General features: G+C 39.9%; 1 protein-coding gene across 1 annotated transcript in view; it reads right to left on the reverse strand.

Moving 5' to 3' along the window:
• The window catches only part of LOC139128361 (pappalysin-1-like), a 28456-nt gene extending 18334 nt beyond the window's left edge, over positions 1-10122 (reverse strand). The window contains exons 1-2 of the mRNA XM_070694151.1: positions 9113-10122; positions 1015-2080 (exon numbers count right to left, since the gene is read on the reverse strand). Coding sequence (XP_070550252.1) covers positions 1015-2080; positions 9113-9506 — 1460 coding nt within the window. The 5' untranslated portion in view covers positions 9507-10122. The remainder of the gene's footprint in view (positions 1-1014; positions 2081-9112) is intronic.
• Positions 10123-18765: the final 8643 nt, after the last annotated feature.

The raw sequence follows: 18765 nt of genomic DNA on the forward strand, positions 1-18765 counted from the left end.
TCATATGTATGTGTGTGTGTATATATATATATATATATATATATATATATATATATATATATATATATATATATATATATTCAAATTCAAGAATGCTTATATATACATATATACATATATATATATATATATATATATATATATATATATATATATATATTATATATTCAAGAATGCTTAGATTTCTTTTGAATCGTAATCATCACCGAAAGTCAAAATACAGTTTTCTCCCCTCTCTCTCTCTCTCTCTCTTCTCTCTCTCTCTCTCTCTCTCTCTCTCTCTCTCTCTCTCGATCTCATCACATGACATTGATTTTATAACTTATTCTTATGAGCACGTCCTTGAAAAAGATCGAGCCAATTGAGATTGACAGCAACTCCTTTCAAACTTTCTCTCTTCCGTTAGCTGACAGATCTGGCCGATTCTTGATTAGTTGAATCGCAATCTCTACGGCGTGATTCTATCAGATTAGTCAATCATAACTCTCAAATACACTGCCATCACATTGCTTTTGTTGAGATTGTGGCGTATGGTATTTTTGTTGTCCGGTCCTCTCAGGCGAGGGTCTGCGTTATCGTAGTATCGTATGTGAGTGAAAACACACGTGAATTCAATGAATTCGTTTTCGGATCCGAAGAACGTAGATGAGTATAGAAGTAAGACTTGATTACGACCACCTGTTGATTTTGAAGATTGTTTCCCCCTTACTTATTTACGAGATGTGATACCATGATGCACCAAGGGTATTCCAAATATAAATTCATATGTTAACGCACTGCACACGTGTCTATTATACTAGCATATGGAGGTATGATCCTATTCTGTTTGTAATGTTATGCCCGTATCGTAATGCTTCGATATCCCAGTAATTAACTCTCGCACTATACCCATACGGTCAATAAACGGAGAGCAATGAAACATGAAACTAACAAGAGATTAATAAGCATTGAGCTCCCGAGTATTAATATTTTTCTAAGTAAACATATCTCGTCATAGGACGAGGAAGGCCTTACCTATAGGGTGACATCGGATCGAAACAACGTGACGAGGAAGATCCGAAAGGACCAGGTCGGCAACAGTCACCTCCATCCCAACCATGATAATATCGGTTACACTCGTCGTCGCAATGGCCGTTCCCCATCTGCGCCTTCTGACAAGTTGTCTTCTTGGTGTCGCAGTCGCCGCCGTCGTTTCCCGTCTGCCCGTGTTTGCACTGGTCGTCGCACCTCCCGTCGCCAATAGTGTCGGCGGTGCAGTCGAATAGGATGGTCCGGCTCTGCAGCGACGAATTCAAAACGCTGACCACGGTCAGGTCCCATGTGATGTTGTGTCTTCTGAACGCGGCGTTGAGTTGCTCGTGCTGGTAGTTGATCTGTTCTTCGGTAACTGCCGGGTTGGCTCCGTCGTCATCGTAGACATTGACGACGCGGTAGCGTATGGTCTTTGGCCTCCGCAGAATCCAGTTTGCAGCATAGCTCTTTGCGACGTCGGAGTTGTCGCACACAGTCAGGCCACACTTCGGTGTGACAACGTGTACATCATGCAGTTCATTTGGCATGTCTGATTTTACGAGCTCAGGAGGATTGTCCAGAACCATTTCCCACTCGTCTATGTTCGAGAAGTCTTCGTAGTGATCGAGCGTGCTGTGGTTCTCCTTTCTCCGCGATGTGCTGTGCATGCTGTGTTTGATCTCATCATGGCTTCTAGCCTCTGACCACAGAAGAACTTCGTCCATGAGACCCCTGTAGTAAGCCCTTGAGATGACGTTCCCACCGATGTCGAGCTCCTTGCACTGACTAGCCGAGCGACTGAACAAATCGCCGCCTTGCCCGTGGCTGGCGCCAACTTTGGCACCATTTATGAAGAGCATCATCCTGACACCGTCGTAGCTGGCAGCCACGTGCACCCAGCTATTCGGTTCGTATCTGACGTGCGAGGAGATGGTCGTGGACTCTCTCGAACGGTCGGTGCGGAGAGTAAAGTAAAATTTCGCGTCGCTCTCCGCATCTTTGGCCAGGGAGTGAATTCCGATCGACCACCCCTTATCAACAGTCCACATCCCACAAGTATCGACCAGACCTACCAGAAATAACACACAAAATCGGCAAAAAAAATAACCAGTGAGATAATCAAAATAGACAATATGTGAAGGCGCTAGACGAATACAACTAGATTTTCTAAAATTAACACATCGCCTAAAAGTATCTGCGAGATATTTATCGGAAAACAAGGAATAGAACGATGCATGTGATTGGAAAACTTGGACTCTTAGGTACACTGTAAAGTTAAGTGTTCAAGGATAGAACACCAATTAAACACCTTTTTGTAACACTTTTTGAACGCCCCTGGACGTTCAGAAATTTAACACTACGTGTTCAACCAACGTTCAATTTTTGAACACACGTGTGCAGATTTTGAACGCTACGTGTTCATCAGACATTATATTGAACACCATGGTGTTCCATATCTGAACACACGTTGCACAGGAAATGTGTTCAAAAATTGAACGCATTTACGCGTTCAAAGGGCTGTAACACTTTTTGAACGCATGGACGCCGTTCAACGATAAGCGTGTTAAAGGCTAGAACACACGAAGCGCGCTTGTTAAACACCTTTAATTTGGGCGTTCAGGGGGTGTCAAGCCTGGAAATAACATTACAGACGATTTATATCCAGTGAAATTATTTATTCTAAAAATACACGAAACATTTCTAGAGTAAAATACAATAATTTACTGTAAAATGGGCAAACAAACATTGCAACTTTGTATGTAAAGTTTGTCAGAGGAAAAAAACGAACAGTGTTAACACCTTCCTATCAAAAAATAAGCAAATAAAAATCACCATATTGTGGATTACGTTTTATGTTCATACATGTTTAAAATGTACAAAAATCATCTAAAAAGCTCAAAATCTGGCATACTTATTGTGTTGAAAGGACCTATATGTATGAAATGCATACTGCATTTTGTAAGATGGTTTCTTAAAGACATTTCCTCTTGTATAGACAATTGTAAATTTTGAAGAAAAAAGAAGTTAGTCAAGGCTTCTCTGGTTCACATGGTATGTAGTTGTCAACACTAAAGTAAACACAACATGTCAAGTTGTCAAAGTGTCACAGTAAGGCACAACATGCAGAAAGTGGGGAAAGTGGGTCCTTGGCAGGGTAAAACCTATTTCCTTGTCCAACAAAGTCCTCCATAAATAAAAAGGTTTGTTTTTTTGTAATATCTTTAAATAAACCCTGAAATAAATGGGTGACATTTCAAAAATATACTTCTCGGGAATTTAAAAGATATTCGTAAAGACCTTTCAAATTCTGATGTACCCTGCTATTAATTTTTATACAAATGTTTTTACCACAAATTGTAAAAATCACCCTTAAAATGAAAAAAAATGTACATTTCATCATACCTTGAATATATCACATTCTGGTAATCCCTAATGTCTTAAAAATGTCTGATATGTCTTTAATGTCCTAAAAATACAAAGTTGCAAATTTCTGCATAATTTGAACAATCTGAAAAAGACTATCAGTAGAGATCTATGTCCTAAATATCAAAGCTGTTCGATTAGCAGTTTTGAAAAAGATCTTTTAAAGATTTTTTGACCAAAAATGACAAAAATTGCCGTGAAAATTTGAATATTTCATCACAACTAGCACAAATTTGACTAAGGTCATTTTAGGGACATGTTTACCAAATATTGAAGACGTCAGTAAAAGAGAAGAAGATTTTTGCCAAAAAATAGCAAAATTAGCCTCAAAAATATAAATTTGCATATTTCATCATAATTTGAACATATCTGATTAGGGTAATCCCTTGGGATCTGTAATCCAAATATTAAAGGATTCGTACAGGCTGTTTTGAAGAAAAACCTTTGGATGTACAAATTTAAGGACGATGCTACACATCCACCTATTTAGCTGACAGGAAAGCTAAAACCCAGTTGCTAACTACAAGAGATTAGCTGACAGGAAAGCTAAAACCCAGTTGCTAACTACAAGAGACATGTTGAGCTACAATACAAAATAATATACGGTTTGGTAGCAGGCTATGATCAACTAAATGTTACAAGGGCATAAGCTTTCAAAGACGTGAAGTCTCCTTCATCAATTGCAAGGGGGGATGAAAAATTGAAGCAGAAAGTGACAGAAAATTCAGAATGAAAATTACCGAAAAATCAGTAATTCAGAGTGGACATTTTACTCAGAATGGTCTGTCGCTTTCAGCTTTAATTTAAATAAGGGAGATTACACGTCTGTGAAAGTTTATTCTCCGGCAACATTTAGTTGATAATAGCATGCTACCAAAGCTTAGATTAATTCAAAACAAAATACAGAAATATTATCAAAATTCAGTTACTGACCCTTGGAAGTTTAAATCTACATTAAAGATGAACTGAGGTCCTAAAGCTTGTTTCTAGACAGCTACCTGTACACTCATCTTCTTCGTTATCTGTACCACCAGCTTCTATAACAACTCTTAGATTTTCAGTTAAATCCAACTTTTACATCCTGAAAAAATGCAACAATAGGTAATATGGCGAGATGAAGCTTGAAATGAAAGACAAGGGGCTGATTAGGTTAAGGAAAAGGGGAGACTTTCATATACAGTGCCTCTCTTCAATACTGTTACAAAATATTTGCTGCTTCTTGTCATCAACTGATTAAAATAAAAAAGCCAAATTCTCATATGTTGAAACAATACATTGTGTACTCTATGATGTTTAACTGATGTTTTGCATGCGATTGTGTCTACTAAAAGACATGTGTTAGCTGTGATTACGCAGCGGTACTATGCAAGACGTATCGATCGCGCTCAGGTCAAGGGTTACCGCTACAGATGTGTTTTGATGACCCTTGCATGACCCGAGTGAGATCGATCGATATGCCATGGCCAAAAGTACCACGGCGTAGTCACAGCTCGTTGTTGGTATAGCAGCCACTGAAAGAAAAAGGTTTTTTCACGTAGTTAAGCTATTTCAAGGTACAATACAATTAATTTCAAAGGACGATAATATAGATGCATCAAAAATCTAACAACTTTTACTAGTTTGGAGAGGAAACTTACCCTTTCTGGTCTTGCTTCCGCACGATCACGACTTCAGGGTGCGTTTACAAGAAAAATGTCGCAACTTCCGTTTTGATGCATCATGGGATAGGAAAAGACACCAAACTTGAACGCCAAGTGTTTAGAAGTAGAACGCCTCTTGCACGCCGATGTTAAAATTAAAACGTTCATGGTGGTTTTCTGATTTTCTTTTCTAATTTTTAAACTTTCAACCCGTAATAAACGTGTAAAATTATTTTGTATACTTCCTTTTTTAGAAAAAACATGCTTTCAGCAATTGTAGGCCGGAAATATTTTTCACATAGTGTGAAATTCGTTACACCAAAATCCGTGTACGATTGCCTGACAGTGAAGCAATAGTAAATTTAATATAGCGATTGTAAAGTAAAAAACACAAAAGACTGTTAATTGTTTCACAGTATTGTAAAATTTCTTTGATGCTTAGTTTTTGAACACTTGAAGGGATCGTTGTTAACACATAGTGTTCAGGTTTAGAACATCATTGTTAATAATATGAACACTAGTGTTAACAATATGAACACTAGCCGTTCAAATTTGAACACCGACATCTACATTTTGAACACGTAAAGACGCGTCTAGCGTCCGCTATTTTTACAGTGCGAGAGATGCATGTGTGAACAAAACTAGACTTTTTTGATAAATCTGTCTTTCTTAAAGTTTAAGCGAGACATTTATCGTCGAACAAATTGATGTTTATGATCGGAAAAGTATCGCGCACTCAGGTCACCGATCGAGCGGCTACGGGGTCACCGATCGAGAATACCAGGAAATGAGGTGGGAGTGGGGAATATTATGTGTTTATCAAGCAACTGATTGGAGGTAAAGTGATTGTGAAGTTAGCACAGAGCTGTTGAGAATACCACAAAGCCATAAGTCACGGCATTCCAAACGCACACACTACCAAAATCAGCAGGATATACGGTTGGTTGGAGTCAAACAACTTTTTTCAACAGTAAAACGGTTTTTGTCTTATGTACAAACACACCTACTCGCTTAGTTTGGATAAACCTTCTTTATACATCAAACCATGGAGGTCGTAGCGACTTCATGATCAATGTAAAAGAAAATCTTGTTTCGCGCGGGTCTTCGATTGTTGGGACAAGTCAACCGATTAGCCTCAAGTGAATAGGAAAGAAAATGTTGACGTTAATTGCGAAAAAACATGGGATGTAGACAAACGTTTGGAATTCGCTTGGAGTGGAAGTACAAGAGGTTCATGTAGAATAGCCTGCTCTACATCGCGTGAGATCGTGAGACACAAGATTGTACAAGAACCTGCGTCAGCTTTCTATGGCATTTTACCGCAGCTCGTCTGAGACCTAAATCAGTTAGAAAGACCCCCGTGCTTTCAAAGAAATCCAATGTTTTTATTAGCGCTTAAATTCCACTAATCCGTTTACCTATGCCCAAAAATCCATTGAGAATGATCGAGGATGCCAGTGACGATGAAACGGTGATTTCGTTGCACAGTTACACGGATAAAAACAAAAGAAGCGTGAAAACGAACATGTTGCTCCGGCCCCCTTGAGAAATAACACGTTCACCCTTGAAGGAAATGACGCGATTGGGGAATACGAACTCACACGTTTCCTGACTGCTTATTTATTGTGGTTTTTTTGCCAGTTTTTGCGTGTCATACGCTCTATAGACGAGAGGGTATCAAAACAAAACGCCGGCGGCGGAAGCGTTTTAAGTTGGATTACAGTACTGCGGCAGTGTAAACGTGGACCTCCATGATTACACCGCGTGCTATGAAAACCTCATTAACAGTTTGCGCGCACACTCCACTGACCATAGTTCACACTTTACAGAATGCCACACACACTTCAACAAACATTAACAAGCGCGGAAGACAAACGTTAGCCTTCTATTGACCAGGCTTTGAGCAACCCCGAACCATCAAGCCCAAGATAGGGATCATAATGGGCAGTAATAAACGTGTCATCGATTGTTAGGGAGTGTTTTGGGGAATAGAGATGATATCCAAGTTCAAATAAATTTGATTTTTTTATTTTCAGTTGAAAACTATGCGCCAGAGGGCATGCCGTCACATTACCGTCGATTTGTTATTCCCGTCTTCGGGTTTTTGAAAACGTCTGTACTGTGTCAGTTGTGCGTTGTGTCCACAGGTATAACTCGATATACCTGACCATGCATGGTGTGTATCCTTGGCTAGGGTCCCAGTTGTTTTACAAAGCGATAATGCTTTGTTCGCGCGATAAGATAAATCACAGTCCCTGTGGATAGAGGGACTGTGGATAAATGTAACTAAGAAGTTGTGAGGACTCTCATTCGCCATCGAAAAAACCATGCTGGCTCGCTCTTTATCCGAATCAAAATTACAATTTCGATCCCACGAGAATGAAATTTGTCGTTCTTTCATAGTTCGCTTTAAAACCCATTTGGGATTCATTGGGTAAGGTCACGCCGCTGCATTGACAGGTTCCTGTTCTTATAACCCTAACCCCGTCTTGTAGCAAATACACAGAATGTTATTCTGTTATTATTTGTGTTATTGTGAGAATAACCTCCCGGGAACGATTATGTAGGACGGGCTACGTAGACCAACGCGTACTGCATCCACTGCAAGAGAGACAGATTACCCGCGGGACCCTATCACAAACCCCCATAATTTTGAGCCATATCCTGTACATTGTTTTTTCCTTTTTTCCTTGTTATTATCGGAAACACTTGTTTGACGTGCATTTTTATGGGCTAGCGCTCCCTGTGAATCAGTAGGATACCCCTTGTCTGAAATTCACATTGTGACCCGGTTAGGCCCCGCCTCTAAGAATTGGATCTGATAATGTTTACATGAAAATTGGAATTGAGATCGATCAAAACCATATTTCTGTGTGGTCCTAATCCCGCGTAAAATTGTCATACTTTGAAGCGAAGAGGCGTGGCCGTCGGTATCACCAGACGCAACTCCCCATGTCGAACACAGTTCTGCGTGCAGGTGTGTAGCCACACGAGTAGAAAGCTCTGGAGTGATCTTTTCAAGTATGTACTTTAGCAATACGAACCTTAAACCTAAATAAAAACCAAATATACGCAATCAAAATACCAGCGAAAGAAACTATTCATCTGAAAAGTGAAACATCAAAAGATCTCACTCCAGATCGTTCCAATATCAACCCTTCAAGAACAGTGATATGCCTTAACATGCTCATTAGAGCGTTGGACGATTTGAGCTTTATTAAAACGAATCATCGGAATTGCCTTTGAAAGAATAATCAGCACGATTACTTCCGAAACAAAGTGGTACATTTTTCGGTATCTTTTAAATCGGCGCGGCGGGTGCGAAGAGCATAAAAATTAATCAGGGGTGTCGAAGCGGAGAGCATGGACTCTCAGACGGTTGATGGTGCGTGGAGAAGAATGCAACAACATGGAGTAGCGATTCGAAAGCTTTTGTCAGACCACGGTCCTAGGGACCGTGGTCAGATTAAGGTGAAGAACGTGCGACAAACTACAAATAAATTTACTAAATGGTTGTTAACAGCTACGTACGGCGGATTTTACGAACTTAGAAACGATATGTAAGACGATATCCTAGCTTTCAAGTTACTCAGAAAATGAAAATAAAACGAAAAGGGTAATCGCACTTTTGATGTTTAGTCAAACGTGCCTCGCGCATAGATGTCGTTCCTGCACGTATGTACGACCCAGAGTGGGGGTAGTATCTTGCCCTCTGGTTTTCAGGAGACGATCGGCGATAAGCAGTTCACACGTATCGAGAGGCCATTCAAATGCATGTGTCACCAACACCCTCACCTCCGTTCGAGTTTTAAAAAGTTTCAATAATCGGGCACGGTCCCTCCACAAAAGTGGAGGGACCGTGAATCGGGCTATCACGGGGGAAAACACGCCCGATTAACACCTTCAAAATTATTGTCATCGGACCAGTCAATTTCGAACACTAAGAAATATGAAAAATGAATAAAGCAGTGAATTTTTAGTAGAAACATACAGTAAAATGGCACTTTTCGTTTAAAACATCATAGATTAACTCCTACCTATGATCGTCGTTTGATTTTTCTGTCCTCCTTCAGGTTTAAGCCAGGCCTCAATAGTGAATTCGGCCCTCGGTAGATCGTGGTTTAAGTCCGAATCTTTCGGTAGCTTTAGGCGTAGAATTTCTCCCTTCCCGGAGAAGTACGTCGCTGTCCCGAAGTCATAACTCTCGGGTGCGTTCCTTGGATACCGTCCGTGGTGATGGAGTAACGTTTTCTCGGTGCTAGCGCACTGCTGGCGCGCCGCCTCTGCACTCCTCCGTGCTTTTCTTTCGTGCACATCTCTCCTCTCTCGGTTGTAAGTGGAAAATCCCGTCTCTGCCTCGCCGAGGTGTACGATCGCCAACGAGGCGACAAGAGCGAGCGCGAGACTCAGAATGGCTCTCAAAGACGGCATCGTTCAACACCACAGGTCCGTACTCGCCACTGTTGTCAGGTGAAATGACAGATTCGCCTACTCGGCTGAGGCGCTTTTATAATCCGTATCTATAAGCGTTAATTAGGATGAAGTCAAATCAAAATGACAAATCTGTCTCGTGAAAAGCGCCGTCCCTACCTCAAGCAAACTAGTCACTAGGTCGATGAGGTTTGCCGACGGAAGTGTCTGTTAGCGTTGAATAAACGTGGGCATTACCTTGTTCACACAACACAAATATATTTGAATAAATTCATTCTGGGCCAATTTTTTTTGAGAATCGAATGAAGTGATACTCCGCTGGGGCCCGATACACACACGCCGGTGTCGGCCCCCTGATGTTAAGCCCTGAATAGGATAAATAGCTGTCACCGCTAAATGTCCAGTGTCGGCGTCTACTTTTAACTCATTCATAAGTGTACAATGTATTGTAAATTGGACAAAATGGTGTCGCTCGGAGAATCAGGCGTATCGGACCTGCAGTACAGCATAGGGACAAAAACCTACGTGAAACCAGCCTTGCTTTTCAAGTTACCGCCCATAGACTGATATTGCAAGCAATTTTCACTTTAATTTGTAACACTTGGGCAGACGTCGCCAGTAGTACTATAGCCTTTTTAATCCTTCAGTCATGTAACTAAAGAAGTCTTTATTGCATCGCAGACGATCTCTCCTTAACGTCCTATACTGGGCTACAGTTGACCCGTTACTCCTTGTAAAGTAATGATAACACTACATAGTCACGTGAAAATTATTCATAACAACATTGTAGTGCATGTCGTTAGATATATGCATTCACAGGTAATTACGGATAATATGGAGAGAGAGAGAGAGAGAGAGAGAGAGAGAGAGAGAGAGAGAGAGAGAGAAGAGAGAGAGAGAGAGAGAGAGAGAATACGTACGTACGTACATACATACATACATACATACATACATACATACATACATACATACATACATACATACATACATACATACATACATACATACATACGCGCAGACAGATGGAGATAGAGAGATAGATCGGAGAGACCGAGCGATGGAGCAGTCAGCATAGGTAGTTAGTATGTGGATGTAGATGGATATAGCTTGATGTGTGAATATACACATTGTGGTGTTTTGATTAATATGCAGGTAGACAAAATCAAGAGAAGTATAAATTGACGAAATGACTTATAAAATCGTATTAAATAACGGAAACTGTTAATAAATACGTTGAAGAAGCGGTTTCATCGTCAAAGCGAAGTGAAGGTAAAGGGACGTGTAGTTATTGGGCCTGATTTAAAGTCCGTCCTATGTTACAGTTTGATTTCATAACGGAGCCCAATTTTAGCCTTTGGCCCAATTAACTAGTGTTGTCACCTTGTCGCCCACATCATTACTTCGGTTGCTTCGGTCTGTTGTACTTCAGATGGACGCGAGGAAATGCAGGGGCTGTGGGGACAGTTAAAGCGGGACCGGAGAAAACTGCGGTCGGTGATCCGATTTTAGGGGTTGTCAAAAGTGGGGAACATGCGGCCGGGACAATTTTCGTTTAGTCTCCTCTACCCCTACGACCTGGAAATGGGAAAAGTGGAATTTCTAGAAATATGTCTAGATACTCCAGCGTACCCCGAAAAATATATGTCAAAACCTTGGAGGATGAAAGCGGTGACGTATTATTATCCTCCCGAGGCAAAGACCTATGACGTCAGTTTGTTACACATGGGTATTGTTTGCGATTGTGAACCCAAGACGGAATAATGATATCGAAATGGACTTTTTTCGCTTTGTTCAGTCTAGCGTCCCTAGAGATTCTTCATTTATACCTATTATATAACCATCGATTCTTTTGCGAGCAACTTTATGAATGTCATCGATCTAGCCAAGTAAGTGAGAACGTGTGAACAAAATCATGCTTTTACAGGTCGCTTTAGAGGCCCAGTGTTAACATCTTTGTGCATTTTCTTGCACAAGATATCTGACCGGCTCTTAATTACATCTATTTAGCGATATTAGCTGTGTCAATATTGACATGTGTATTGCCCCACACTGAACTGGGAGGAATATAAAAACATTGGACAGACAAAAAGACCAACTTCCATTTCATAACGGATCCTACCAGAACCATTGTGCTTTAACGTTCATAAAAGTTGCCTGAAACGACAGACGTTAAAGGTGTACTGTCACCTGTTCCAATTTTGCCATAGTTACCATGGAAAGAGAAAATCTAACCAATCACAGATTTCAAGCGGGTGGCCGCTTTTTTAAAAAAGCGCCCTCACATGGCATTTTGAGTACCAATGAACGCTCCTTTGACCATATATGGGTATATTTAGATTACAGGTGACTGTATACCTTTAAGGTAGAATGCGCCTCGGGGACAGATATTCGGACTCTGAAACTTTAGTACAATATTCTTTTGGCCTACGACTTATGGGGGCTCATTTCGAAGCTCATGAAGTTAATAAAGTTTTTACTGGTTTAGTTTTGTGGAAATCGGGAAATTTATTTTCCAGAATATAGATAACACAGGGATGGCGGCCATTTTGAATTTCAAATATCGGTAAATATAGGGTAATTTGTTTCTCTAATACCAAAATTTGCATGGTCAATCACGACTTTTATTTTTGATTTTGAAAGAGAATGGTTGAAAGTTTGTTTGTGGAAAATTTGAGCAAAACTTTAAGTTTTTCATTTTCGCTCGGAGTCGCGAACTGCCTTAAGTGTTTGTCTTTGAGTGCGAAAAAGATCAATCTTTGAGTAGGCATATAATATCCACAAACTGCACATTGAAAACCATACTTTGTGGTTGCTCCCTAGATATACTGTATTTGTACATTCAAATTTAACATTGCATTACTTTTGGAAGTGTAACACAGCATTATTACATGATATAAGTGTACAGATGAAGTCGCGAAAAAACAAAAACAAAACTGCCGAACGCAGCAGATATCTTTCCTTTAAACATGTAAGGTGACAATCTTGCGCGTGAATAAAGTTCTATGAAATTGCCACAGCCACGAGAATTTTTTTTACACGAAGAGAGTCATGGGACGCCCGCTTTGTGTTTTACCGAAATGTATAAATCATCAGAAACGCCTCACGATGTTGGGATGATTTAGTATGCAACAATCATTTTATAACTCATCTGAACGCCGAAAGAGCAGTTCAGGTGAAATGGACATGACGGAATTGCATTACGGTAAGGTGTACACGTGACTGAACATTTCATTGACTTGAACACTTCAATGCATGACATATATAATACGGAAAATGAAATCAAAAACCGGCCTTGAATTCCAGCTCCCTGGTAATTATGATTACATAGATGTGTGTTTATGTGTTATTTGTGTGTATGTATGTATGTATGTATGTATGTATGTATGTATGTATGTATGTATGTATGTATGTATGTATGTATGTATGTATGTATGTATGTATGTATGTATGTATGTATGTATGTATGTATGTATGTATGTATGTATGTATGTATGTATGTATGTATGTATGTATGTATGTATGTATGCATGCATGCATGTATGTATGCATGCATGCTCGGTCGGATGGAAGGAATTTATGCAAGGAAACCCGCCTTGACCTGACTGCATGCAACCAACTGCCGACGCGACTGTACGTTCTCTAAATCTCCTTACTACCTCACTGCACGAGTGACTTGAAAATGGGGAATCAACATATCGCATCGAAAGAAGACATGCCTCCGTTCATCCGCTCAGACAACAGTTGTTCGAGATCCACCCACACTTTTCAAGGTATCTATTGGTGTTAAAGAGTACTTCGCGACGTTACTGAAATCAGGTTACTGAACGCGCTACTGCGACGTGACGCGGATTCAGACTTATACAGAAACTGAGGAAAACGTGAAGAAAAGTCTGCGCAAAAACACAGTTCAGTACTTCTTTATGTTGTCCTTCTTTCATTCTTGACGACTGAAAAGACTCCGTTGAGAAGTTTTTCCATTCCTCAAATTCCTTAATTCTATTGCGGTTTAGAGGTACGGTCACTCCGCTTTGTGCTTCGCGGTAATGGCGTACTTTCGGAAGACATGATGAAATGAACCTTATCTGACAATACCAAGAATAGCGACACGCGACGTCTCCATTAGCAGGCGTCAAATCGTAATATTTACAACTCTCGACGATCATTCTATAAAAGTATTTGTCGATCGATAATGCAATAATTTAAACGTTGGTGTCTTGGCGCGTTAGTCTCTGTGATGTGTCTCGCGTCACGTGAACTGAGCGTGTATCGTGTTAGGAATATTGCCTGGAGCTGTTTATCAGACAGATTGTATTCTCGTGATCACAGAAACGCCCAGAAGACGCACAAAAGCTGATTCGCTTAATATATGGTTTCAAACCAGTTGTAGATTGACACAGTTTTCCCCAAAACGGTTTTCTCACTATCTTCCCTTGTTCGACCGCTCGCTGGAAATCACACTTCTCTGACCATCAATGGCTTTCTCTTCGCAGTTCTCACCGGAACATACAGGCGTGATCGTAACAGTCATTTCTAAATTTAAACCGTGACTGTTTCTGACTCCGATAGTAAGCGATATGATACTTCAGCAATATTTACCCGTATATCGCTGATTAATCCAGTAAAAAACTACTTCTCGCTCCTCGCGCATAGCGGTACCCCAGCAAAACCTTGACTGAAGTACCCATCTCGTTTGTTCAATGAATGATACGAGATGACACTGGAAAATATAAAAGACAACTTACAAAATACACCTTTAGAAATTATTTTGGTTAATAAGGCGACTTGAACGTGATAAATGTTCTGTTGATAAATGTTGGTACTGTACACGACTTGCAATCTTGGATGAATTGCTGACAGATCTATACAAACAATGACGTCACCGAAGTGTTTTCGGGTGGTTTTGCATTAATAAGAGGCCGGGATCGGGCGATGTTATTATTGATGATGACTCCATATTTTGAGAATCGAGGCTGATACCCCAGTTGCTAGGAAAAGACAAGAATAAAAACAAACAAACAAACAAACGAATACACAAACAACTTGAAATCAATTAACTAAATTTTTTTTCTGTTGAGCAAATGCAAGATGGAGGCAGATATTTTAAACTCGTAAACTGGTCATCATGCGTTACATGGTTACAGCTTGTGTGCAGATCGAGAGCTTTTCGCCGCCTGGTTAGATTGTTTCAGTAGAGTTAACAGACAAATAGCGACCATTTTGAACTCCAAATCCGGGGGAAGTTGCATTAAGAAGTCTCATCAAACAAGTCCGTGGTCTGCTGAAAAAAGGAGCAGTTTAATGTTTCCAAGTGTTATCAAAATGTCAAACTTTCATCTGCTGGGAGCATACAGATTGAAAATATCTACGGTCCAAAAGTGAAGGTTCGTTGCTCTCTCTCTCACATGCATGGCCCATGACAGGAATTTTCCTATCCATGCGATAACAACGTGAAACACAGGCGAACTCACACTCATCACGACAGCTAATTTGCAAACGACACAAAAGTGTGTTGTCCTTTCTAAGAACTCGCGTAACACAGTATCTCTTTAATACAGAGTATGAATACTTAATGGAGCCGAACATATTTTTCATCTTGTAAATATTCCGTGACAATTTTCCACCGCCCGTGTGCACGCTGTTTTCTGATTATCTTCACGCGCTGACTGCGTGCGTCCAAAGCGCGGCTGAGATCAAAGATTCCCCTGGATTACACCGATGAAAAGGTGCGCGACATAAGACACACGCACACAAAAGAAAAGTAACTTTCGCCTGATGGTGCAACACTGAAGAAACAAAATACAAACTTTTCTGAAAGCCGTGTATAGACGATCACCTACATCGACATCAATGAGGCGTAATCTTATTTCTTAGTTGTCAGTAATCCCTCGATAATCTATTGGTATTGTTCATGCTTAAATAAAAAGTTATTTAATATGGTCTTTACCAATCAAGGACAATAATGAAAAATCCGAACAAAGGTGTCTTACAAGCAGATAATGGAGACCACCGCTCCGAATTAATTATTTCTTCTTTTAAGTTTTTTTGTCATAGCCCAAGACAACAAGCGTGTCTAGGTTTCCCCCTTGTTTTCAATTTGGGACTGCAGGGTGCGGCATTATGAACGGCAGACCCCATTTCTCGTTTCTGCCAGCCGATCTCCGCATGCAGCTCAGTTGCCTTGGTATAGCAATACAACTGTTACCGTTACAGAACGAGTTAATGAGACTGACCTAATTAGCGATGGGGTCACTCATCGCGATTTGCTGTGAACTATAGAGCGATGACTCTCAACACCACAGCGGCGAATTCCGTCCTTCCATCCGTGGGTCTGACTGAACTCCAACATTCCGCCAGCAATGCAAACAGTTTTAAGTCAAATGTCTTGGCTCTAATCTTATTTTGGCAACATATTTCAGAGGATTAGTTTATGAGACTAATGTCTCTGTGTGTGGTTCATCTGTGATCCCGTGTCTGTACGTGTCGCATACCGCCCGGCTGATATATATATATATATATATATATATATATATATATATATATATATATATATATATATATATATATATATATATATATATGATACCAGAGAGAGAGAGAGAGAGAGACAGACACACTAGACATACAGATATACATATAATATATGTATATAGTACTTTTGTACTCGAAGTAATTTTGTTATTATCTATCTATCCATCCATCTATCTATTGCGACACTAAAATGTTTCTGTACATACTCACGTTTGCTCGTTCATACGTGTGCAAACAGATACATAGTTATATACCTACCTACCTACCTACCTACCTACCTACCTACCTACCCACCTACCCACCTACTTACAGTCATACATACATACATATTAAAGTGTAAGACGTGTTAACTGTGTGATACAGTTTATCACTGCTTCTTGTCTAACTTCCTTACGCCTACCGTACAACAAAATGAAAACGATTTCCTGACAATTTTATAGTCAGTGATTTTCATGGGCTCTTGCTGATACATCCTCCTTTAATCATGTTTTTTCTCGCGTCAGTTATCAACTAGTTGCCGAAATAATTAACTACACCAGGCTATTGAATAGGTAAAGAAAGCACTCATTACTTTGTGAAAATTTATCTCAGTGACGATCGATTTTGTGCAATATACAGAATACTAAAATTACAATCTACGCCCAATCCCCTTTACTGCCTCTCTCTACTCGCCCTTACTATCTCTTTAACTCTGTTCCTCTCACCCCAGTCAATCTTTCTATATTTCTCTTTCTTCCCCTCTCTCTCATTCCTTATTGTATCTCGCTTCGCTTAACTCTCCATTATTTGCGTTCCAGACGTGATTTGTATTAGCGGCAAAAGCCAATTGAATAAGCCTATCTTTATCTAGTCATGGATGCCGAGTAAAAAGTGTATATCTATCAAAGACATCCCAGGATGGCACTAGTCCCGCTGATCTAGATATATTGTTCATGGACGGGTCAGATTCTACCAACTAATACATCATGTTTGGAAAAGCTGCCCTGTACAGAACATGTTTCACTCTACTTTCTGGTGTAAATATGTATATTTTGAAACCAGGCAAGTATATTATAAGTTAAGATGGACGGACAGACGGATGGACTGATAGACAGACAGACAGACAGACAGACAGACAGACAGACAGATAGATAGATAGATAGATAGATAGATAGATAGATAGATAGATAGATAGATAGATAGATAGATAGATAGTAGATAGATAGATAGATAGATAGATAGATAGATAGATAGATAGATAGATAGATAGATAGATAGATAGATAGATAGATAGATAGATAGATAGATAGATAGATAGATAGATAGATAGATAGATAGATAGATAGATAGGAAGGTGGCATTCAAGTCAGAACGAGCCTCCGGGACACATATATAGATAGACTGTCATATTATAACAATACTTTTCTGGTCTAAAGCTTTTGTGGGCTCATTTTAAAGCTCTTGCAGTGAATAAAGCTTTCGCTTCTTATTTTTTTTGAAAGTCAAAAATTTAATTCTCCTCCCATATAGTTAACTCTGGAATGGCGGATAAATTTCAATTTCAATTTTCGGTAAATGTTAGGTATCTAGAACCAAAGTTTGACTCGTTAACCCCATTTTTATTCTTGATTTTGAAAGAGTATGATTGAAAGTTTTCTTGAGGAAATTCAGTTTCGATGCGTGCACTAAGACAGACACACACAGACACAAACACGTCACACACACAGACACACATACTCTCACAGAGCCAGAAATGAAGGCATTCACGGCATATTTAATTTCCTTGATAAACAGTTCATAGCAAGTAAATTGCACATCTACGTTGCGACCGTGCTTTGTTCAGACAACAAATGCGGTACACTCGGATTGAGTCAACACATCAGTGCATTCAAATATATTGCAAGTTTACCTGACCTGACCTTGGCTGCTGCAACCCCGATAAGGTGTGAACATGACCCACGTATTTTGTCACTGTGATATCCGGGGCAGAGCCAAATCTTAATTTCCTGAGGAAACCGGTATCCCGCGTGAGTAAAGAGCTCGCCGTAAGGTTGCAAACACGATTCACTCGACATCGTTCATTGAACATATTTCCAATGACGCCAACGATCGTTAAATTTAATAAAAAAAAGACAATTTACATTTCACGACTGTCATGTCATAAGATTCCGATCCCGCCGCCGCGTATAATTTTTAAAGAAGGCTACAAGGAATTACTTACATACCACTTATTCCAATTACACAACGTGTCGCCGATGTATTGGAAATAATAAATCGCATAAATGTTCATTTCCTGTTTTTAAATCATCTTTCAGTATCTTGAATCATCGCAGGACTATTGTCGAGTACCGCGTTGCCGTGGACATATACGTGTTTATGTATGAACATACTAATCACGTTTCTTCAATTTTTTAAGGCCACTAAGTCGCAAATTACAGCCGACAAGAAATGCAAATTATTAAAAAATCCTGACTGAATGTGTCAATTGCTATGATGTCACTTGGCTAAGTTTGTATACTAGTCTACATTTAAGAGAGCTGTATCCTCAGGCTACGAGAGACATACTCTTAGACTATTGAATGAGAAAGGCTGTGACGAAATTTTAACCTCACTGGACCCGACGTCTTTATGTTTATTGTAAACACATGAAGGGTGGTACTATGCCGGTAGGAAGGGGTGATAACGGCGAAGGGCGCGAGAAATAGAAGCAAACTCGTAACTTCGCCCGACTCAAACCTGTTTTGAGACACCA

Source organism: Ptychodera flava, unplaced genomic scaffold (genome assembly GCF_041260155.1).
Source record: "Ptychodera flava strain L36383 unplaced genomic scaffold, AS_Pfla_20210202 Scaffold_50__1_contigs__length_938362_pilon, whole genome shotgun sequence".
In the NCBI taxonomy this organism is placed as follows: domain Eukaryota; kingdom Metazoa; phylum Hemichordata; class Enteropneusta; family Ptychoderidae; genus Ptychodera; species Ptychodera flava.